The sequence below is a fragment of the Tinamus guttatus genome, unplaced genomic scaffold, assembly GCF_059628265.1.
Source record: "Tinamus guttatus ecotype Peru unplaced genomic scaffold, ASM5962826v1 Tinamus_guttatus_pri_ptg000563l, whole genome shotgun sequence".
In the NCBI taxonomy this organism is placed as follows: domain Eukaryota; kingdom Metazoa; phylum Chordata; class Aves; order Tinamiformes; family Tinamidae; genus Tinamus; species Tinamus guttatus.
The window spans coordinates 1906574-1929401 of record NW_028289097.1 but is presented as its reverse complement, the minus strand read 5'-3'; the positions used below and the strand labels follow the sequence as shown (position 1 = coordinate 1929401).

General features: G+C 63.3%; 3 protein-coding genes across 3 annotated transcripts; 2 read left to right on the top strand and 1 right to left on the bottom strand.

Moving 5' to 3' along the window:
- The first annotated feature begins 4920 nt into the window (after nucleotides 1-4920).
- On the top strand, nucleotides 4921-6330 carry SPDEF (SAM pointed domain containing ETS transcription factor). The gene is made up of 5 exons (XM_088534445.1): nucleotides 4921-5332; nucleotides 5419-5616; nucleotides 5686-5733; nucleotides 5934-6074; nucleotides 6152-6330. The coding sequence occupies exons 1-5, from the start codon at nucleotides 4921-4923 to the stop codon at nucleotides 6328-6330; spliced, it is 978 nt and encodes a 325-aa protein (XP_088390571.1).
- A 2523-nt stretch (nucleotides 6331-8853) lies between these two features.
- On the bottom strand, nucleotides 8854-12041 carry PACSIN1 (protein kinase C and casein kinase substrate in neurons 1). The gene is made up of 9 exons (XM_088534519.1): nucleotides 11908-12041; nucleotides 11602-11758; nucleotides 11245-11480; nucleotides 10922-11077; nucleotides 10637-10812; nucleotides 10230-10350; nucleotides 10004-10128; nucleotides 9647-9840; nucleotides 8854-9452 (listed from the first exon to the last, which is right to left on the bottom strand). Exons 1-9 carry the CDS (start codon nucleotides 11968-11970, stop codon nucleotides 9343-9345), a joined length of 1338 nt encoding a protein of 445 aa, XP_088390645.1. The 5' UTR covers nucleotides 11971-12041; the 3' UTR covers nucleotides 8854-9342.
- Nucleotides 12042-17943: 5902 nt separating this feature from the next.
- RPS10 (ribosomal protein S10) lies at nucleotides 17944-22380 on the top strand. Its single transcript, XM_088534517.1, has 6 exons — nucleotides 17944-17954; nucleotides 18385-18534; nucleotides 18803-18974; nucleotides 21633-21710; nucleotides 22077-22132; nucleotides 22293-22380. The coding sequence occupies exons 2-6, from the start codon at nucleotides 18385-18387 to the stop codon at nucleotides 22332-22334; spliced, it is 498 nt and encodes a 165-aa protein (XP_088390643.1). The 5' UTR covers nucleotides 17944-17954; the 3' UTR covers nucleotides 22335-22380.
- Nucleotides 22381-22828: the final 448 nt, after the last annotated feature.

The following is a 22828-nucleotide window of genomic DNA, read 5'->3' as shown; positions in this document are numbered from 1 at the left end:
TGCTCTGCCCCAGATCGGCACAGCAAACACCCTGGGAAGCCGAGTGAATGCTCCCGCCATCCAGGTATCCCTTATCGAAATCCTGCTGATAACGGAGCGGGGAAAACACTTTCGGAGCCAGCCGTGGTCCCTGGGCGCAGGCGGGCTGGGCTGGCTGGGCCACGGGATGCTCTTGGACCGGGATGCGGGACCAGGTGCTCCAGCGGATCCATCCGATCCGTTCGCCAGCTGATCCCAGCTCTCCTCCCCGCTGCCCTTTGCTGCTTTCCCGCACACTCAGCGTGCTCGAGCCGCACAGACCCCTCGCCTGCGCGTGATCCCGGGGATTTGGCACCCTGGGAGCTCCGTGCACTCCGATCGGGATAAGGGCAGCCCTCGCGTCCTGCCAAGCCGCCGGCCCTGCCACGTGTCCCGGACCCAGCTGCATTTCCCAAACCAGACGGAGCGAAGCTGCTCTTAAACAGCGAGAGCCGTAATCTGGGGGGAGCGTTTTCCCCCTCCGATAAGATAACGCGGAGGTGCTTGGAAGGGAGGCGGGAGCGCGCGGCGCTGGCGATCGCGGCGAAGCCCACGGTGCCCTTTGCTGGGGACACCCCGATACCCAGGGCGCTTTCTGGGGGAACCTCCCCTGTCTTTTCCCTCTCCTCCGGGCACTGGGTTTCCGCCAGAGCCGCTCCGGGTGAGACCTGCGGTTCACGGCCGGGCTGGGCTGGGCTGTGCTGACGCCTTTGCAAAAATGCAGGTTTTGAGGCCGTGGGAGAGCTCGTTTTTCCCCATGGCAGAACCCGGTGACCTGCAACACCGCCTTTCCGGGCTGAAAGACAGTAAATTCCAGCTCGGTGTCTGTCTCACTTGAAGCAGCTTTTTCCAGCTCGTGCTAGTGCAGGCACACAAGGCCCTGGGTGCCCTGCGCCGCCGCGTTCCCGAGCACGGCAGCGATTCCCGCAATGCCGGCGAGCAGGGTGCCTCGTGCCCCCGGCACGGCACGGCTGGAGAGGGGCGCCAGGGGCTCCTGGCACAGAGCAGGCAGCTTGGGGCATCCTTGGGGGGTTCAAGCATCCTCAGGGGTTGGAGCGTCCTTGGGGAACTGGAGCAACCCCAATGTTGGAGCATCCTCAGTAGGTTGGAGCATCCTTAGCTGGGCTGGAGCATCCTCAGCCAGGTTGGAGCATCCTTGGCAGGATGGAGCATCCTCAGTAGGATGGAGTATCCTTAGCTGGGTTGGAGCCTCCTTGGTGGGCTGGAGTATCCTTGGCAGGTTGGAGCATCCTTGGCAGGTTGGATCCTCCTCAGGAGTTGGATTATCCTCAGTGGGCTGGAGCATCCTCGGCAGGTTGGAGCAACCTTGGCAGGTCGGAGCGCTCCCGCCTTGGCGCTCGCCGCCTCCGCCGCGGTCCTGCCCCACCGCCCTCGTGCCGCTGATTTGCTCCTGTCCCGGCTGCCGCGCGTTGCTTGGCGCACGTGGGGCCGGCCGAGCCGCCGGCAGTGCCGGAGCCGGTCCCTGTTCCGCAGGCTCCGGGGCAGGGCAAGAGCGGAGGAGCCTCCGGGACGGACAGGGAGTGGGAAGGGGTTAACGGCGCCCGACTCCGCCGCGGCGCCGCAGGGCCGTGGCGCTCGACGCCCCCCTCAAGGGTTAACCCCGCTCGGGGATATTCAAACACCTCCAGCTGAGGTAAGCGCCCGCTTGTTTGTTCAGGTAAATAAGGAAGGAGCGGGATATAATGGGCCGAGGCGGCGGCTGCGGAGCGCTCGGCTCCCCGCTGCCCCGTGGCGTCCGCGCGGGCCGGAGCAGCACCGGGGACACCGGGGCCATGTGCTCGGTGCCGCGCGCCCCGCGCACCCCCCTGCCCGCCCGCGCGCCCCCGGCCCGGCCCTGAGCGCCAGGTAGGAGCCGCGGGGATGCCCGGGCGGCTGCGGGACCTGCAGCCCCTGCTGCGCTCGCAGCTTCGCGCGTCCCCCCCTTGCACCAGGGCGGCCGCCGGGATATCCCGGTGCTGCCGCCGCCGCTGGCACCGTCCCGCTGCCCCCAGCCCCGCGGCAATGGGAGCCCAATGGAGCCGGTGCCGGTGGGCGCAGCGGGTCTATCCAGCTTTGGAGGCACCGGGTGGGGGGCATCTCTGCCACCTGCTTCCACCCTCTCCGCGTCCCCGCGGCCTCCCCGAGCCGCCGGCTTCGCTTCCCGCCGCGCCGGTGCCAAAGCGGGTTGGCTGCAGGTCGGGTTTTGGTGGTTCTGCTCGGCTAGCGAAACACAAACGCGGCGGCGCTGCCAAGGCCGCTCCGTTGGGCCCTGCCGGCGCGGGCGGCCGGGCCGGCGCGGGGCTGCAAGCTCTGCTGCGCCCTGCCCGGGGCGGCCCGACCGCTGCCCGGGGGACACCCGGCCCCGGGCAGGTGGCAGCGGCCACCGAGGTGCCCAGGTGGCCACAGCCCTCAGAGGCTACAAGGAGAGGGGTTTGCAGCAGGAGCCAGAGCTTCATTTGGAGCCACATTCTCACTGGGATCCCCCAGTGCAGGTATCCCAGGAATCTGCCCTGCCGGGGGGCTCTGGGCCCTATAGCGAGACCCCCCTCTCTGTCCATGCTGCATCTCAGAGCCCCAGCTCCCTGCTCCGGCCATAGGGACACCTCTGCCCACGCAATTCCCTCATCTCGGAGCATCCCCGTGGCTCCTGCTCCCCTGCGGCGGGAAGCTCCAGCTGCCTCCGATGGCTCCATCCAGGTGCCACTAAAGCCACTCGTAGTTTCAGGATCCCGACGGGAGACAGTCACAGAGGGGACATTGCCTTCCCAACGGCCAAGTGCTGGAATCCTGGAGTACCTGCTGCCAAACCCCAGGAAAAAGGGGAAACCATCCCACCTTGCGCCTAAAATGGGATGTGGGGCTGGGAAAGGGCTCCTGGAAGCACCCTGGGATTTGGGAGCTGTCCCGGGCTGTCTCCCTGAGCTGCGCTGCGGCACAACCTGTTTAACGGCAGATTTAATTTTAATTAACGGGCCCATTGTTCGCAGGGCTGGGCTGCAGCTCCCCTTTCTCCCCCTGGCTTCGCTTTCTCCGGAGCCGCTGGTGCGGGCTGTGCTGGGCGCTGGGACAGGCCGTGCCGGGCGCTGACCCGGCCGGGCTCCGCGGCACCGTGGCCGGACCCGCTGGAGCAGGGAGAGCGGCGCCGGGGCCTCGCTGCGCCCTTGGCATTCGCGCGGCTCTGGAGGAAAGGGAAAACCTCGGAAAACCGCCCGGGGCCCGGCGGCTCGTCCAATTCGGTGGCAGTTGTTTGTTTAAAGTGTTGCAAGAGCTAATTCCCTAATCGCTTCCTTTCCTGCCCGGTGCCATTTTGCCGTGGCCGAGCTCCCGGCTCCGCCGTCGCGATTCCCCACGTGCGCAAGGGTCGGCCGGAGCGAGCGGAGGACTCGGCGTCGCCCCGCTCGGAGCGGCGGCGGCGGCGGGACGGGCGCCGGGGGCTCCCGCGCCGCCCCGGCGGCTCCGACCCGTGTCCCGCAGCGCCCTGGGCGAGCAAACACGTCCCCACCCAGCGCGGGGCCGGGGCCGCTCCGTGCCAGCGCCGCGGAAAGGCAAACAGGGCCCCCGCCCTGGGAGTACAGCCGGGTTTGCCCGCGGCCGCTCCGGCCGCGCTCTCCCACAGCTCCCGCGGCTGCCGGACCCTGTTCCCCCGGGAATGGCCCGGTGAGCCCTGCTGGCTCCATACGGCCGCTGCCGGAGGGGAGAGCGGCCCCTGCCGCATCCCGGAGCCTCAGGAAAGGTGCCCGCAGGCCTGGAGCATCCCAGAGGCTCAGGTGTGGTACCCGCATCCCCAGGGCATCCCAGGGGCTCCAGGGTGGTACCGCATTCCCAGAGCGTCCCAGAGAGCCCAGAGCGGTACCCGCAGCTCCGGAGCATCCCGGGGGCTCAGCGCTTCCCAGGCAGGTTGCGAGGGGCGGCTCTGCACAAGCTGTTGCCACTTCCCTTTTGTACCAGGAGCAGCATGAGGTTGGATTTAGGGCTGATCAGCTAAAGCTCTGCACTTAATCCGGAGCAAATGAAGCAGAGGTTTGGGAGCGGGCGGCATCTCTAGGGGAAACGGGCTGGAGGGCAGGTGCGGGGCCAGGAGGTGATCCCATCCTCCCTCCTCCTCCTCACTCTGGCCTTCACGAGGCCACCAAAAACACCCCGTTAGCTTGGTGGTTGGCACCTGGGATCACGATTTCCAGCTCCAAAATGAGGGATCCCTCTCCTGGACCCCCATCTGTGAAGCTCAGGTGGAGGCGAGATCCTCACTGGCTTCTCCAGCGCAAGTGATTTTCCTGGGCTCTTACACGTAATTTTAATGTAGATAAATAAATAAATGTTGGCCCTCAGGTGTCTCCCTGCCTGTGGGCTCCTCTTCTCCCTGGTCCTCGGGATGCCACTGTGCTCTTGGGGAGCTTCCTGCAGTGACGGAGCCGTTTCCCGGGGTTGCCATGGCAATCCAGCAGGATCATCCTCTTCCCGCAGCCTCATTCCCTGTGTGCCCAAGGTGGAGCTGCCCTGCGTGGGGCCCGTGGTGGGTGCTGCAAGGTGCCCGGTGCCCAGCCCGAACCCTGGTCCATGGAGCGGGACTCAAGCCAGCGGGTGCCGCTTTCCACGGGCAGAACTGTGTCCCTATGGCTCGGATGCCCCGCGCCGCTTCCCACCCATGTGCCAGCCTGGCCCGGGCTCTGTGGGGACCTCGCGATGTCCCCCGTGCCAGCTGGCACCACAAGTGCATTTGCAGCGCGCCGGCCGTCCCCGCGCGCTGCCCGCTGACCCAGAAGCCGCCCCGCGCGGTGCCCGGCTCCCTTTGCAGGGCCGTTCCCCCTCTAACAGGCTTAGCCGCCGCCTTTGAGCCTGCCGCCAGCTTCCCGCTCTCTCTCCCGTCCCGCAGGCTCGGAGCAGGCAGCGCTGAGCAGCAGCATGGGCAGCGCGGGCCCCGGGATGCCCGCGGCGCCGGCCGCCCGCGGCGCCCTGCTGGAACCCGCTCTGCTGCCGCCGGGCCGGCATCCCGGCGCGCGCGCGTGGGGAGCCGCCGGCAGCGCCGGCCCCGCGGCGCCGAGCAGCCTGCCCGCCTTCTGCCTGCACTACTGCGACGCGCCGCACACCGAGCACGCCGGCTGGGCGCCCAAGGGCCCCGCGGCGGGCGGCCGCGCCGAGGCGCCCAAGGAGCCCGAGCAGTGCCCCGTCATCGACAGCCAGGGCGCCGGCGCGCTGGACCTGGCGGGCGGGCTGCCCGTGGAGGAGCGCTCGCTGGAGCAGGTGCAGAGCCTCGTGCTGGGCGAGGTGCTCAAGGACATCGAGACGGCCTGCAAGCTGCTCAACATCGCCGCAGGTGGGTGCCCGCGCGAGCGCCCGCGCGCACGGCGCCCCGCGCGCTCCGCGCGTCGGCTGAGCGCCCCCGCCGCTGCCCCCGCGCAGACCCGGCCGACTGGAGCCCCGGCAACGTGCAGAAGTGGATCCTGTGGACGGAGCACCAGTACCGGCTGCCGCAGCTCGGCAAGTCCTTCCAGGAGCTGTCGGGCAGGGAGCTGTGCGCCATGTCGGAGCAGCAGTTCTGCGAGCGCTCGCCGGCCTGCGGCGACGTCCTGCACGCGCATCTCGACATCTGGAAATCCGGTAGGTGCCGGCACCGGTGGCGGCCCCCGCTGCAGCGGCCGCCCCTCACCCGCGGCTTTGCCCTTGCAGCCGCCTGGATGAAGGAGAAAGCTGCGCCGGGCGCCGGGCGATACTGCGGTGAGTTTGGTGTGGGCTCGGCCTCCTGCTCCCTCCGTGGCAGTTCGTTTGCACTCCCTCCGTCCCAAATGCAAACGCTTTGGAGGGGAAAGCGCTGGGGCACCCTCATCCCCATCCCCTTCACCGCGGGGGATCCTCGGGCTGAGGAGCGCGCGGGTGCCCGCGGCGCCGCGCTCAGCCCCTCCGCGTTCCCGGCGCAGCGGGTGACGGCGCCTGGGCGGACAGCGAGGTGGACTCGTCCTGCACCGGGCAGCCCATCCACCTCTGGCAGTTCCTCAAGGAGCTGCTGCTGAAACCCCACAACTACGGGCGCTTCATCCGCTGGCTCAACAAGGAGAAAGGTGGGTCCCGCGGCCGCGCGCTCTGCGCGTGGCCCCGCCGCCGCGTGCCGTGGCCCACAGCCCCGGGCTCCCCGCAGGCATCTTCAAGATCGAGGACTCGGCGCAGGTGGCCCGGCTCTGGGGCATCCGCAAGAACCGCCCGGCCATGAACTACGACAAGCTGAGCCGCTCCATCCGGCAGTATTACAAGAAGGGCATCATCCGGAAGCCCGACATCTCCCAGCGCCTCGTCTACCAGTTCGTGCACCCGCTGTGAGCGGCCGAGGAGGGACAGGCCGAGGGGGGCCGTGTGTCACGGGTGCCACGTGCTGTCACGGGGGCCACGTGTCACGGGTGCCATGGACCGCGGGTGACGCGGATGCCACGGACCACGGCTGGGGCACAGAGCTGCTCCAAGCTGCCGGCAACGGAGCACCGAGCCACCCATGTCCCCCCGAGCCCGTCCTCACACCGGGACGAAGCCACCGGGGCGTCCCCGCTGCAGGGACGCGGCCCCTCCAAGGAGGGATTTTTGCCCCAGGGGTGACAGCAAACAGTGGCCCCGGTCCCTCCCTGCGGCCACTCACATCCCCTGGCCGAGCTTTGGCTTCCACTGCCCAATCCCTGCTCCCAGGGAAGCGGGAGAGGAAAAAAACACGAAACAGAAATGTACTTTCTGCCATTTCCCTCTGGAAGATAAATCTGAAACCCAAAGAGCCGCAGCAAAACCTGGACAGAGACCTGGGGCTGTTTATCCTGCGCATTTCACAAGAGTCTAAGTTACCCTGCCTTGTTGATCTTTAATATTATAGGGTTTTTTTTTTTTATTATTTGTTTTCCTTTTGGTTTTGGCTGCCGCTGAGATGTGGTTTAGGTTCACAGGAGCAGTAAAGAAGGGAGCCCCGGATGCCCGTGAAACGCTTAGTGAGAGTCTAAGGCGGGGGGAAAATAATAGACCTGGGTGGATTTTTTTTTTTTAACTTAAAAGCGCTGCCTGTGGCGGCCGCTGCCTCTTTCCCATCTTGCTGCCCGGTCTGTCCCGTGCAGGTGGCAGAGGAGCCGCTCCGCTTCGGCCGAGCGCCACGGCCGGGCTGGCGCCTCCGGAGCACGGGGAGGAGCCGGGGGGAGGAAAGCGGCCCTTGATCCAGCAAAAAGGGGAGGAAAAAAATAACACAGGAAAAATAAACGTGGAAGGTGTCTCTGGTGATTTCCTCGTGGGCACTTGTGGTTTGGAGCCGAGTGGAGCCTGGAGCGGGATCCCTGTGTCCCCAGTCACCCGCGCGCTGCTTGGGTGAAATTCCCCTTTGTTTGGTGCCGAGCCGGCCGGTTTCTCCCTGATCCCTCCCAAGGAGGGTCAGGGTGCCCAGGGGTCTCCGACGATGCGGGACTCACCAGCCCCCAACATTGCCCCTCGCCCAGGTGTCCTGAGGGGGTCCCTGGCGTTCCCACATCCCGGGATGCCCTGGCACCGCTGCCCTGTGATCCCAGCGAGCGGATCGTCGCTCCCGCCGCCAATTCCCTGCTGCAGGTTTGCAGACCTCGACCTGGTGCCAAAAGTGCCCCAGGTCCCTCCGTCCTGCCCCAACAGCCCCAGAGATGCCCCCGCTGGGGTGAATGGGAGGGATCCCAGAGCATCCTGCAGCTCAGGGCTTGATCCCGAGGTTTTGCCCGGCAGCAGGTTTTTGGGATGCAATGAGACGGGTGCGCGTGGGGCAGACGAGCCCCCGAGGCAGCAGGACACTCACAGAACTCACTCATTTTCACTTGCTGTTTTTTTTTCTTGTTGTATCCACGGTAATACAATCACAATATATATATATATTATATATATACTTCTTAAATTACACAATCAATGTACAAAAAAAACGGGGTGCATTGCTGAGACAGGTGGTTGGTTGGGTGGGTTTTTTTTGACTTCTTTTTTTCTGTCCCCCCCTTCTCCATCAGTGTGACTCGCCTTGCCTGGGGGAGCACCCGCTCCAAGGGATTCGCCCCCGGGCACGGGATGCGGGATGGAGCAGGGGATGCAGCCGGGCGGATGCTCTCGGGGCTGGGCCGTGCGATGGGCACCCGGCTCTGTGCTCAGGCTGCCCAAGGCAGAGCGGCTCCGTTAGCAGGTGACAGAGACCAGGGATGATCGGGGTTGTCTTTGCCTGGCAGCTTCTCTGCTATTCCCACCGCTGGGTTGGGATCTGCTTCGTGCTTCTTTGTTCTCATGGATCCTTCCGAGCTCTTCCCGCCCGGGCTCCTGGCTGGATGCGGCTCCTTGCCCCGGGTGGGGAGCAGACAGCCCCAAGGAGGGGCCCGTCCCCCGTCCCCTCCTGCCAACACAAGGCCTGGGGACACCAAGTCTCCTTCTGTCACTTGTGCGAAAGGGAGTCCCACAGGGACCGTCCCTGGGAGCCTCCAGGCCGGACTCACTTCACCGCGTTGCTCACGAAGGGGCTTCCAGCAGCATCAGGCCAAGGTGAGGCCTCTCCGAGAGCGGCCAACTGAGCCTCGCTCCGGCTCTCCGGATCAACTCCCCTGCGGCTCCTGCCCCAGGGCACCGGCTGCCCCTTCCAGGGACCACATTTCCAGCAAGAGGTTGGCATCTCCGGGCAGAGAAGGGGCCTGGCCTGGCCCAGAAGGGGAGGTTGAAGAGATGTCACCAAACTACACAGCTGGGAAGCCCCAACCCTGTCTGGACATCGACTCCTGGCCCTGCTCGGGGATCACTGCGAGGCGGGAAGGGAGGAGCTCCCGCACGGGGATGGATGACGCTGCAGAAGGAGGAGGATGTTCATCCCTTCTGTTGAGGAGGGATGAACTGGGGAGAAGAATTTGAGAACGTCAATAAATAAATGGAGTAAAACTCCATTTCCTCTCGTTTTTGGGGTGCGAATTTGATTGGTCCCAGGAGCGCTGTGTGTTTCAGATCAGTTCAAGTCAATCAGAAGGTGGCTCTTGATTTCAGTATCTTTAAAAACCAACCAGTCAGAAGCTCTCACTGGTTGGGCTTTAAGATCTTGAGGTGGTGGATTTCCCTTGGAAAACCAACTAAAGTAGAAGACGGATGACGTCATCTTTTGCTTCACATTATCTTAGAAGAAGAAAAAAAGCAACTATGCAAAATACTCTTCAGAGACAACTCTTAAAAAAATAAAAGCTTGATCGGAAAATATGTCTGACTCTCTAACTGTGAGGAGTGAACGACCAGACGGCGAAATGGCTGGTTGGCTGGTGGAAAGATGGAGACAACGGAGGGTGGATTTATCTGCTGACGGCAACGAGGAGAACACCACAAGACTTAGATAGCCTCCACGTAGTTGGCTGGGTAGAGACCTAGCTGCCCGTTGTCCAAGCGCCCTTTGCACCATCCCTGCTCATCTTCTTCACCTAGTTTGGTTAGTTCATCACCTGAAGCCAAAGGTAGAAAGGGAAGATTGTTGTGGAGCACATGAAGCCTCTCCTGATGCCTCCTATTCTGCCCTGAGGACTTGTAGGATTGACCCTTGGCACTCGGGATCGTAGGGCAGAAAAGCAAGGGTGGCCCCCCAGGAGACCTGCTCTGGCAGAGATGTTCTGGGGACCCAGCACCCCAAGGGACCTACCTGCTTTGAAGCTGAGCTCGTCCTGCTCCTGCCCGTCGTAGTCATACAGGGCCCGCACCCGCACGCCCTTCGCCGACGACTCCTCGTCGAAGGGGTTGGTGCCCCCGTTGGCCTCGCTGGCATTGAAGGAGTTGCTGCCTTCGTCATCGGACCACTCCGCGCTGTAGGTCTGGCCACGGTCATGGCTGCTCACACTGCCAGAGGGAAAGAAGGAGGGATGGGCAAACACGGCTCATACCCACATTGTGGGCGCCCACTTGGGCTGCATCTCCCCATGGCAGGTGCCCACTTGGGCTGCATCTCCCCGCGGTGCCCGGCCACCCCTCGTGGCCGTGGGAAGCCACCCGGTGCACTCACCTCCCGCGCTCCCCTCCCTGCGCCCCTGTCTCGCCCCCGCCGCTGGCATTGGTCAGGGTCACCCCCTCGCCCTTCTTCTGCTTCTCTTTCCGCATTATCGTGTGCGTCAGGTCCGGGTTCCACTCCTGGAAGCACAAACCACGCGGCCCCTGAGCACGGGCCCACGGGCCACGCGGGCAGGCCCCGAGCCCCCGCACTGCCCCACGGCCGCGGGGCAGAGCCTCACCTCAAACTGGGGCCAGTTCATGGGCATCCCTGGGCCGCTGGTGCTGCGGAACCACCGGAGATCGTCCTGCGCGTCCGCGAGGCGCACGGTCTGCTCCAGCTCCCGGTACACGCTGGCGTAGCTGCGGAGAGGGGCGGGATGGGGTGCTGGGAGCAGGGATGGACCCTGCGGGAGCGCAGGGCCCTTGGCCAGGGATAGGGCGGTGACAAGAGGCCACCATGGGGCGGTGGCAAGAGGCCAAGCTTGTGTTTTATCCTAGGAGCCATTGGAGGGCACCAGGCCCTGGGAGCATGGGGATCTCCAGAGGTTGGTTTGCTGGTGGCTGTGGGCCCTTCAGCTGGTCCTGGCTGTGCTCCTTCGTGCTCCTGAGCACGGCAGCACCGTGTCACCACACCACGGGCACCTACCTGCTGCTCTCTGCCAGGTTCAGGTGCCTCTTGATGTCCAGCAGCACCTCCTTGAGGAAGTTGAGCCTCTTCTCCTCAAACTGCTGGCACTGCTCGAAGACCTGCTCCATGCTCTCGATGTACTGCGGGGTGCACTTGTTCAGCTCATCCAGAACCTTCTCGTACTTCTCCTGAGCCTGCAAGCACAACGGGGTGTCTCAGCTGCAGCTCGAGCTGCTCAGAGCCCCTGTCCCTGAGCTGCGTCGCTGCTGCGACTCCCCGCTGCGCCTGGACGCTGACTCGCACCTTCTGCACGTCCTGCTTGCACTTCTCCACCTTGTCCTGGAGTTTCTTCTGCTGCTCGGGGGTGTTGGACTGCTCTGCCTTGCTGTTGGCCTCCCGGGTCACGGCCAGCTTCTCCTCCTTGCAGGCCAGGTGGTAGGCCTTCTTGGCCGTCTCCAGCTGGTGAAGGAGGGCAGAGCGTGGGCGTCGGAGCAGAGGGCACAGCCACACATCCCGTACCTGCGCCCTCCCTCCCCAGGGCACCCCGTGGCTTGGACCTTCCCAGAGCCTGGGGCAAGGAGGTGGCCTCTGCTTGGGTATGGCCATGCTCTGCATCCCCTCCTCACCTCCTTGAGCTTCTTGGCCCAGGGTTTCTGCGCTTTCCGGAAGCCGTCCTCTGCCTCCTTGGCCTCCTTGAAGCCTCCCATGATCTGCTTGTGGTAGGCGTCCTTCTGCCAGTTCTTGACCTTCTCGAAGTCGTCGTTCAGCAGGCTGTTCTTCACCTCCTGGTGCAGCTCGCTCACCTTGTCCGCCTCCGTCATGATGGCCACCCACGCCTTCTCCATGCTGCCGTACTGGGGGCCTGCAAGGATGGAGGGGATGAGCCCGACCCAAGCCATGGGCTCTGCGGTGCCCTCCCCTGGGGACATCAAGACAGGGATTGGGACCCAGGTGACCCCTGGCACGCAGAGGGGCCGCGGTACCTTTCTCGATGAGCTGCCTCCACCTCTTGGACCAGTCGGTGAGCTGCTGCGCGTAGGACTTCTCGATCTTGGCCCTCTCGTGCACGCAGTTCATGAGGTCATTGCAGAGCCGGTGCCCGTCGTCGATGCGCTTCACCGTGCGCTTGTAGTTGCCCACCTGGGACGGGGACAGACAAGCGTGGCCGGGGTGTCGGCGACGGAGATTTGGGTGGGGGATCGGGACGGGATGGAGGAGCTTCTGCTGCAGGTTGGCCCAGCTCCTGCACCCCCTCCGGCGCCCGGCGCGCGCGGGGCGGCCGCGCTCACCTCCCAGAAGCTGTCGGTCGTCTCCTCCGCGGCCGCCGCCGGCTCCTCGTAGGAACCCGACATGGCTCCGGCTGCTGCCTGGGGCGCTCGGGGGCTCTCGGCGACGCCGCAGCCTCATGCACTGCGGGCAGAGGGGCCGGGTGAGCGCGGGCGCCGCCGGCCGTCAAGGTCGCGCAGCCGCCGCGCGGAGCGGCCGCGGGCCGGGAGCAGCCGGGATCCGCAGGAGCAGGAGCAGGGCGCTTAGCCGGGATGCCCCTGCAGCCGCATCCCCGCGCTGGGGCAGCGGGACGCGGCGCAGAGCCCGGCGGGGAGCAGCCTGGGCCGGCGGCTCCATGCGGCTGCCGTCACGTGAGCCGCTCCGCGGCGTTATCCGCACAGGCGGAACAGAAAATGGGAGCTGTCGCCCTGCTGGGCGCGCGGCCACCTGGATCCGCACCCAGCCTGGCCGGTGCCTCCCACCTGCCGCCGCTGGCACCGCGTCCGGCTGCCGGAGCGATGCGGGATCGGCAGAGCATCCAGCGCGGCTGAGCAGCCTGCAGCCCCCCCCCGCATCCCGCTGCATCCCGGCGCTGACCCCGGCTCCGCTGCGGCATCCGCGGCGCCCGTGGGCTCCTTATGTAACTGCGTGGAGCCCGATGCGCCGCAGCGAGAGCCCCGGCGGCTCCGCGGGGCCCTTACCCGGGGGGGGTCCTGGCACCGGCGCAGCCCCCGGGGCAGCCGCGAGGGGCCGGGGGCGGCCGCGGGGGCGCGCGGAGATTCTCCTCCCGCTACTGCGCCCTAATCCGCGCCGATCTTCGGCAAAACGGCATCCCCGGAGCGTCACGTGGGACCTCCGCGCGCCTTAACCCTTTGCCGCTCCGGCTGCATCGGAGCCGAGGGAAGCGGCGTGAGGATGGGGATGGCCGCGAGCATCCCGCCGTGGCCGCGAGCATCCCGCGAGCATCCTGCTCCGGCTGCGCTCCCTGCGGAACCGCGCGGCTCCCAGCATCTCCCGGAGGGATGCGGCCAAAGCGGCCGTAGCCGCGAGCTGCGCTGCATCTCTGCACGCTTTGTCCTTATTGATTCCCTCCTCATTTACTGGGCTCATGGGGACTTGGTTTCTTCTTTGGGGCCAAAAAAAAAGCTTGGAAGCCATAGGGAAAAGTGTGGATTTGGGGGCTGGCCCCAAACAGCAGCTGGGGCTGAGTGAGGGAAGGGGGAGCTGCTGGCGCCGGGGCGCAGGGGGGGACGGGGCGCCGAAACGGTTACGGGCGCGCGGCGGCTCCAGGCTCGCTGGGCTGGAAGTAAGCGAGCCCGGCGGGGATTTAGTGATATAACCGCGAAACGCTCCAATCGGCGGCCGCCTGGTTAAAAATAACCGCGTGACTCCGGCCCTCCGAGGCGCAGATGGATGTGGGACCGCGGCGAGGCGACGCCAGACGGCCCCGCGCTGCTCGCGGCGCGCGGAGCCCACGCGTGCGTGCGCGGCGCCGCGGGGCTTCGTTTTGGGGCGGAACGGAGGGAGCCGACTGTGGTGGTGCAGGGATGCGGGAAGCTGCGAAGAAACATGTCCATGTGCCCGCGGCATCCGTGTGCCCACGGCATCTGGGTGTCCAAAGCATCCATGTGCCCACAGCATCCGTGTGCCTGTGGCATCCCTGTGCCCGTGGCCTCATGGACATCGCGAACCAAGAGGGCTGCGCTGGGCACGGCTGCACTGGCCACTCTGCTCCCCGCAGCGCGAGCTGTGGCCCCGGGGGCTGATTTTGGCTCTGCGTGATTTTACGGTGGCTGCCTCTCTCCCTCCACGCACAGATGCACCCGCATGTGCACGCATGTGTGCGTGGGAGGACACGCGTGCGCACCGTGCGCCCTGCGCAGCCCGTCGCTCCGCGTCGGGGCGGCTGGCAGCGATGCCCGGTGCCCGTGACGCGCAGCGAGCGGCCGTGGCGCCCGCCGGGCCCTGCGCCGCCACCGCTGTCCCCGGGGCCCTCCCTGAGGCACCGCAGCCCCGCCGGGGCCCTCTGCATCCTCCCCGCTCCGGGCTGAGCACTGACACAGCTCATGCCGCCACGCGCCGGGATGGGCTGCGGGAAGCAGCCGGGGGCCTTGCAGGGATTCGGGAAGGAGCGGGCAGCGGCGCTGGCTGCTGCCGTCCTCCCTCCCGGCTCCTCCACTTGCCTGCCCACGCACGGAGATGTTCCCGTCGCTGCTCCTTGCTCCGCAGGGGCCGCACGGCCCAGCCGCTCCCGGGAAGCGGCAGCACGGAGGCCACAAAGCCCCCGGGCAGGAGGCCCGGCCTCGCCGGCGCCTCGCTCGGCCCGCAGCAACGTGACTGCCCCGCACTTCCCGTGCGCAACCTGGTGCGACCGGAGAAGCCTCCTTGGGACAAAGCGCCTGTCAGCACCTGCCCTACGGGGAGGTTCATCCCCCCGAAACAGGCAGTGGTCCCGGGGCTGAGCTGCTGGGAGGGAGAGTGGGATACAGGGAAGGATGGAGGGCTGGGACACAGCTCGGAGGCACCGATGGCTCCACAGCAGGCAGGAGCAGGGAGGGGGATCCAGGGATTCCAGGCAGAACTGGAGGGAGCTGGGAGCCGTCGGAGGGAGCAGCCCTTCCCCTTGGTCCTGACTTCCCGGACAGAGGAGGCTCCTGCAGATGCCAAACACACCCGAGCGCCAGGGGCTTCTCCGCAGGATTTGCCGGAGAGGCTCCGCAGGGAGGCGGGATGCAGGCGGCCGCGGGGGCTGCCGCGGGGGCGAGGGAGACAGCCCTGAGTGCAGGGGGCTGCTGTGCCGGCAGCGGATTTGGGAATAATTCCAAACACGAGGCCGCAATTACAGCGAGAGCCGGTGCTGGAGGATGCGGCGGTGCTGCCCTCCCCCCCATCTCCACGTTGGGCCTGGGGGGCCTGGGGTGTCCTGTGCTTGTGCCCGGGGGTCCTGTCCCCGCGCTGGGACATCACGGACGTGGGCGCGGGCGGGAGCCGAGGGGCGCTGCGGCGGCGGGACGGAGCGGGGCGGCTGCGTTTCCATGGGTTGGGTGAAGGAGGTCGGCTCCGCGCGGGGGGAAGCGCCGGGATGTGCGGAAAGGCTCCGAGGGCGCCGGGGGGGGGGTGGATCTGGGGCTGAAACCGCAGCGGGAGGCGGTTGCTGCGGGGGTCTTGGTGGCGCAGGGCAGCCCGCAGCCCGTCCGCGTCCGCGCGCGGAGCAGGGAAGCGGCTCCGGCGTGCACCAGGGCCAGACCCCGCTGCGTCCCCATCCCGGCACGGCCCGGGGCGCTTACCTGGGCCCGGGGCAACGGGAGGGCCGGTGCCGCCCGGCAGCATCCGCGCGCACCGCGCGTTGTCGTGGCAACGGCGACGGAGCCGCTGCCCGCGCCGGCCCCGCGCCGCGGCGGGGGGGACTCGTCCGCGCGTCCCCGGGCCCTGCCCGGCACCGGGACCCCGGCTCCGCACGGGGCTGCGGGCGGCAGCCCCCTCCTCGCGCCCTCCCCGCGTCCCCCCGGATCCGGGCGGCACCGGGGGAAGCCGGAGCGCGGAGCCGCGTAACCGAAGCCGCTCGCGGGCAGCTGCCGCGGCGCCCGGATCGGGTTGCCCCGGGGAGCTCGGGTGACGCTGCGCCCGGCTCCTCTGCGCCCGCACGGTCTCTGCAACCTGCCCTGTTTTCATTTAATATTTGCAAAAGCAGCAAAACCTCCCAGAGAATTGGCAGGAGGGGGTTTTCTCCAGGCCCTTCCCCAGCTCCCATGGAAAGGCCCATGGGGAGGACAGACCTGGAGCGGATCGCGGCCGCAGGCGGCAGGGAAGCGAGCGGCGCGGGCGATCCCGGCGCGCTCCAGACCCTTCGTGCCAGATGCTCTGGCGAGAAGCAGGAGCGGGGAATGGGGGGTAGAGCGCCGCGCTCCCGGCACGGCCGCGGTGGCCGGTCTCGGCCGCGGGCGCTGCGGCACGTGAGCGCGGCGGCCTCGACGGCGAGGGGACTGCGGCACGGCCGAGCGCCGCCGCGCGGCCCCCCGGCCTCCCGCTGCTCCCGCCCGCGGAGCCGTCATGGGATACTGGGGGACACGCGTTATTTTCCCTCTCCTTTTCCCTCTCCTTTTTCCCAGTGGCGAACACGGTGCTAAGCAGCGCCCGGCCGCCCCCAGGCTCGCGCTCCGCAATCCTGTTACGGCTAAATCCATCCCGCCTCCCCCGGCAGCTCCGTCAGGGCGCGGGCGCTTAATCGGCCTGGAGGGATGGATGGGAACGGGGCGGGCAGGATGCTCCGGCGGATACAAGCCGGGGGGTCGGACAGTGCCGAGTATCCAGATCCGTGTGCAGCGAGTGCGGAGCCGGGTGCTTCCCGGGGGGAATCCCGCATCCCAACAGCTGCGCCCTGCCGGAGCGCTCCTCCCGCCTGCGCATCCCGTACACCTGCGGGAAGCTCCCACCCTGGATGGGCGCCGGGGTGCGCGGCGCTAGATCCGGGTGCCGCCGCCGTCATGGCGTTGTACCCGTGCCGAGCGCGGCCACGCAGCCGGCCGCGCTTGGAATTTGCTCGGAGCAAGGGGCAGGCGCGGGGGCCGGGAGCCGCCGCCGCGGAAGGACATCCCGCCCGCGCATCCCGCTCTGCCCCGGTGCGGGCCCGGGAAGCCCTTCCCGGCCTCCGGAGCGCTCCCGGCGCCGCCGCCGCCGGCCCGTCCCCGCGCCGGCGCGGCCGGTACCTGCGTGGCGACGCTGCGGGCGCCGCGGGCGGGCGGCGGGGCGAGCGGCGGCCCGGGCGCCCGGCGAGCTGGCGCGGCGGCTCCGCCGGCATCGGCAGGAAGGTCGGAGCAGATGGGGAGGAGGGGGGTAAAGATCAGCGCGGGGATTAGGGAGGCATTTTTAGCCAGCCAATCGCCGGCACGTTCCCGCGCGGCCGCTCCGGCGCCGCGCAAGGTGACGGCGGCGCCGCAGGAAAGGCAGGGAATAAGGGGGGCTCCCAGTGCGGACCCCGCACGCAGCCCCCCGGCTCCGGACCCTTCCTGACGTTTTTTTGCAGCCTCCTTCCGCGTTTGCCCGCGGGGCTCATTCGGGGCCTGGAAAAGCCCCTCATGTCCAGGTGGGGTGGCAGGGCCGGGCTCTCCCGCTGCTGGCAGCAGGCCCGGGATGTTGGATCGTGGCGCCACGGCCGGTGTCACAGCACCGCGTCCCTGCAGACCCATCCAGGGAGGAGACGGGAGGTTTTCCCCATGAGGGCAGCCGGCGCTTTACAGCCCGTTCCAAAGGGCATCGCCACCTCCCTGGCTCTTTTTCCATGGAAAAGCACAAGGTTCCCGGCCTTCCCGCAGCCGTGATGCTTCCTGGGATGGTGCCGGCTGCCTGTCCCACCACCCGGGAAGAGCCGGGAGCCGCGGGGACAGGGACAGGGCAACGTCCCCCACCCTGGGCCACTAATCCCCTGGCCGGGCCGGGATGCGCGGGATGATCCCGACACACCGTGGGGACAGGGCCACGATCCCACAAGCCAGAGGCACATGGGGGTGTTTCCCCTCAAACACCCAGGCTGGCGAAATCCCGGGAACAGGGTGCTCCAAGGGGCTGGAATCTGAAGCCTGCCACAACGTCCCAGGCTGTGCTTCCTTTCCTGCCTGATGAAACAGATATTGAAATATTTATTGAAATATGAATTGTAATATTTAATTAAACATTTATTGAAAAAATTATTGATTTTTTACTGAAATATTTATTGGAATGTTTATTGTTCTGCCAAACGTGGCCTGGCTTGGCCTGGGGGTGGGGGGACCCTTTCCCTGCACCCCAGCAAGAGGGCCGGGCGGCTCCGACAGCCCCAATCCCGGTCTCGGCAGGGAACGGGGATCGGGGCTGTTCGGGAAGGGATTCACCGCGTTCCCGACCCCCCGCGCCGGCTACACGGGTTTCAATCAGGCAGCGCCGCGAACACCCAGCGGTGGCGGGGGTGGGGGGCCTTAAGGCGCCTCGCTCAGGCAGCGCCGCGGCCGCCCTCAGAGCCGGCGGAGGGGTCCTCGCGGAGGCCGGAAGCGGCGGCGCCGCGCACGCGCCTCCCTTTCCCGCCGCCGCCGCCACGGTGAGGCCGCGCCCGGCGCCCTCCGCCGCCATCCGCCCCCGTTCGCTCCCATCCGCCCCCATCCGCCTCCGTTCGGTCCTATCCGCCGCCATCCGCGCCGCCGCCGCCGGGGGGGCACCCCCGCGCCCGCATTTCGGCACGGGGAGCGCCCGGGGCGGCGGGGGCGCCCGCGCCGCTTCCCCGGGATGAATCCCGCCCGGACACCCCCCGGGCGGCGGTTCCGCGCGTTGCCTCCTTTTGGTATTCGGCTTCTCGCACCAATTACCGGTGGCGCCGTTTCCCCCCTTCCCCGGGACCCCGAATTCGCGGGCTTGTTCAGTTCGGGCCTCTGTAGCTCTCCGTTCCCCCCGTGGCGCCGCCTTCCCGGTGACCCCCAAATTCCCGGGTCCCGTCACTCACAACCCACCGTCCCCGCCCGTCTCTCGCGCAGATGTTGATGCCCAAGAAGAACCGCATCGCCATCTATGAGCTGCTCTTCAAGGAGGGCGTCATGGTGGCCAAGAAGGACGTGCACATGCCCAAGCACCCCGAGCTGCTCGACAAGAACGTGCCCAACCTGCACGTCATGAAGGCCATGCAGGTAGGGCCGGGCCTGGCTTCGCAAGCCAGGCGCTGCGTTTGTTCTTTTTTGTCTTTTTTCCAACTTTTTTTTGCCATTTTCCTACTTATTGGTGTGTGTTCTGTTTGTTTGTTTCCTGTTGTGCTTGTTCCTGCTCTGTTATTCGCTTCTTGTTGCTGATAAGATCCTCTGCTAGCAGAGTAAAAACCCTTGTTAACGGTGTTGCTTGGAGGTGCTGGATGGTGATAAAGATCATGCACTAAAGAACAACCGCGGCTTCTCTCCCCAGTCGCTCAAGTCCCGCGGTTACGTGAAGGAGCAGTTCGCGTGGAGGCATTTCTACTGGTACCTGACCAACGAGGGCATCCAGTACCTGCGCGACTACCTGCACCTGCCGCCCGAGATCGTGCCCGCCACCCTGCGCCGCAGCCGCCCCGAGACCGGCCGGCCGCGGCCCAAAGGTAAACGGCGCCGGGCGACGCGTGTCCTGTCGGACTGTGCCCTTTTGGGTAGTCGGCCACGCCGGTGCGAGTGATTCTTGGGGACGTTAATGTGAGTAGAGCAAATAGAGCTGCTGCTTTGTATGTGGGGCTAGTGAGATGGCTGTTGGGCTACTGAGGAGCTGGAGAGCGCTGGAGAAAGACGTGGAGTGGAGTAAAAGCCTGGGAAGAGAGCAGGACACAATGTTTCTGTGGCCTGAGTGTCAGAGCAGGCCTGCTGAAACCTGCCACTGTGGAACTAGATGGTAGCGGGTGCCCAGACCCTGTGGAGGTCCCTGGCTGAGCCTGTCCCTTGGCACCCAGAAGGGCTTTTAGGGTGTTTTGGGAAGAACCCTGCTCCACATTGCTGCAGTTCTCCAGCGGGAGGCCAGTGGATACAGGGAACTTTGCTCGAGTTCCGCGTTGGGAAGCCTTTCCTGGCATTGCTCATACAAGGAACAAACTTTCTTCTTAATATAGCATAGGGTGGTAAAAGATTTAATGGCAGAAAAACACACGTGCTGCACGTGCTTCAAGTGGGGCTGTGTCTGTGGCATTTAGGACTGCTTAGGTGCCCACGGTGTTGGCCTTGCCGTGGATTTTAACGTGCTGTCAGGCAAGTCAAGTCCTTAAAGCTGCCTTCAGTTTTAAAAGCTTTCAGTAAATGCAGGTAGCAATTTTTGGTTGTAGTTCTGTTTTTTTTCATGGGGTTTTCAATTCCCCAGAGAAATGGAGATGCTGGTCCTGTAAACGCATCTGCTAGTGTGGATCTCTCAGCAATTGCTCTCTCCCAGGTGTCTCCTTGCAAAATGCTGCAGTGTTTCCTGCAAGCACCTGCAGTGCCTTGCTGAGAGGAAGGTTTTGGGGTTGCAAATAGCAACATCAAAAAATCCAGTAGGAGTTGCAGATCTCCATGTTTGGCAGCCTAAGTAGAATGTCCCCTTTTGGAGTACTCATTTGATGGCCTAGGAATGGTTTAGGAATCACTTAGATTCCTTCATGAGGGGCAGCATTACATAGTAGTACAGTGTAAATAATTTTTAGATGAATGCCATCAAACTACCATGTTGTTCAGTTCTGAAAACATCGTGCCGTTCTAAGGTAGTAATTAGAGTGGGAGAGATGGTCACTTGGCTTGTGTGCATTTGGAAATGACATGTGAGATCCCTTATGTTTGGTTTTCCTGTTTTTCCTTTTGTTTGGTGGGGCTTTTTTTGTCCAGTAGCAGGAAAGAAACGCAACTGTGTAGAGCACAAACTGTAAAACATTGAGTTGTCCAGAAGGTCCTTGTGACCTGAACTTTTTCACATTCTGTGAAGGGGCACCCTTCATGACAAAGCTCAAGGCCTCTGTTCTTCACACCTCTGGGCAACTTTGCATTTGCTCGTATTCCCCTCAAAATCTGTGTCAGTCTGAGTTCAGTGGGGGAGTTTTGCCTGCAAATCCTTCAAGTGCTTTGTCAGCCAAACAAAACTGTAGCATCATGTGCTTCAAAAGCCAGAACTGCGTTGAAATAGTTCATTTGATCTCTGAGGAGCGCTGGAAGTCATCCCGTGCAGTCGTTGGAAGCTGTGTTTATCTCCATCAGTGAGCTGGAGAAACTGCATATATAATGTGAGGGTGGCGCTTGGTTCCCTGCTAAAATACCCAGAGTTTCTTGTGAGGAGCTTCATTTACAGCATCGCAGGCCATGTTGGTCATGGCCAGTGACCCCGTTCAGCCTACATCTCACCAGGATTAGCTGGTCCTGCTGCAGGAATTTTGGTGTCACCGTGGTTTCCCTGGGCACCAGCTGCTTTAGATGACGATAGAGCGGGGATCAAAGGGATGTGTGTATGGGAGGTGCTGCAGAATCCAAACGTGCAAGTTTTGCTTGAACTTTTGTGGGGTTTTTTGTCCTTTTCTGGTACTTCCATGCAGTACTACCAACTTTCTCGAGTGAGGCTTGGTGCAAAGGTTGAAACATTTAGCATAAAGCAGATTTCAGACCTCTGCATTTGGTATGTGCAAGCTGTCTGCTACACATGTAACTTTGCTGTGAGAAATAAAGGATGTGCAGATCTGAAGTAAAAAAAAGAAAAAACAAAAAGCCAGTTTAACCCTAGCAGAAAAGAAGGATGTAGAAGCAGATCCGAGTTAGTTAAATATCTTGACACATCTGTGCTCCTAGTTGTATGGATCTATTCCATTTTGGAGGATTTGTGATACCGATAATATAGCTGTGTTTTTAAATTGGGATGAGAATGTCACATGTTTTGTGGCTTAGAGAAAAAGGAGCTGTCAGACATGACAAATGGCCCTACTTCTGGGATTTTGTTTTTCTTCATTTTTGGTTCTTATTGAATCAAGTGCTGTAGCTGTGTTTGTCAGTAGGCTGTCACTTAGATGACACTGTAAATCTAATTTTTGCATTATTTATAACTCAACCCAAGTACAAGCTTACACAGTTTAACAGATGTCACTCCTGAAGTTTTCCTTACAATATCACTTCTGTATTTACCCTTGTATATACAAAGCTGTCTGAGGTGCAGCTCTCTAAGGTGATGCTTCAGTGCAGGTTTATTTCAGATGCGGGGTTGCGCACAAAATGAGTTGCTTTGTATAAAACAGTGCATTTGATGTTGCTGGTTTTACTTACAGGTCTGGAAGGTGAACGTCCTGCTCGTCTGACTCGGGGAGAAGCTGACAGGGACACTTACAGACGCAGCGCCGTCCCACGTGAGTGTCTTACCATGCTGCTGTATGAATATCAGGCTGAGCTTGCTGTTTTGCAGCTTACCTGAAGGGGTTGTGTCTTCAGTATTGGCCCCCTTTCAAGAAGGAAATGAGAGAAGTTGAGCTTCTGGCATAGATTAGGTGTTTGCACAACAGGATCGATCCATATCTGCTCATGCATGTGGCTTTTTGTTTGTAAAGCTGAACTGTGGATTTCTTCTTGGGTTCGTTTAGTAGTTGTCCTTGTCTCAAGGGCTATTTTAATTCTTTATATTAGAAAAGAATTTTTGAAGTCTCCATTGATTGGAAGCAAGAGGTCTGTGCTTGAGGAGCGGATTCTTTGTAACTCGTTCATCTCTTTCTCTCCAGCTGGTGCTGACAAGAAGGCTGAAGCTGGTGCTGGAGCAGCTACTGAATTCCAGTTCGTAAGTATTTGCATTCTGGATTTACTACTTGTGCTACGGCCCTGGATAAGGGGCAGTGTGTGGGTGATCCGTGCATGCTCTTCGCTGGGTGCTGACCGGTTATTCCATGGAGCACAGGCTGCGTGCAATGACTTCTAATGCTCTTTCTCTTCTGTTGCAGAGAGGCGGATTTGGTCGTGGACGTGGTCAGCCTCCTCAGTAGAACTTCTGCTTATGTTTTGTGTATAATAAAATAGGTGAAAATGTCACCTGAGCTGCATCAGTGTGTGTTATTTAAACACAGATCTAATGCTCATGTAGCTACAGAGGTGACTCAGATTACTAAGTGATTGGCCTGTGTAACAACAGTTGTGTAATAACTTCTGATTAGAAAACAGGTTAACAGTTCCCTAGGTTTGCTGATGTTTGATGCAGGGTTTTGCTGGTGAGTAGATGTGATTTATGGGGGAATGAGGGGCCTGGGTTCATGGCAGCATTCAGGTGCTGCAAGGCAGTTTTTCCAAGTCTTTCTAGGAACACCCTGATTTCTAGTGATTTCTAGTAATACAGTAACCCTGAGCTGAGACTGTTCCATACTGGAGACAGAAAATTCAACAAAAGCAGCTGTGTTGGCCTGAGGCCCTCAGTGATTCAGACACAAACAATGTGTACAGGGCAGCATTTCTTTTATCCCCATCTGAAGTCACTGTGATAATT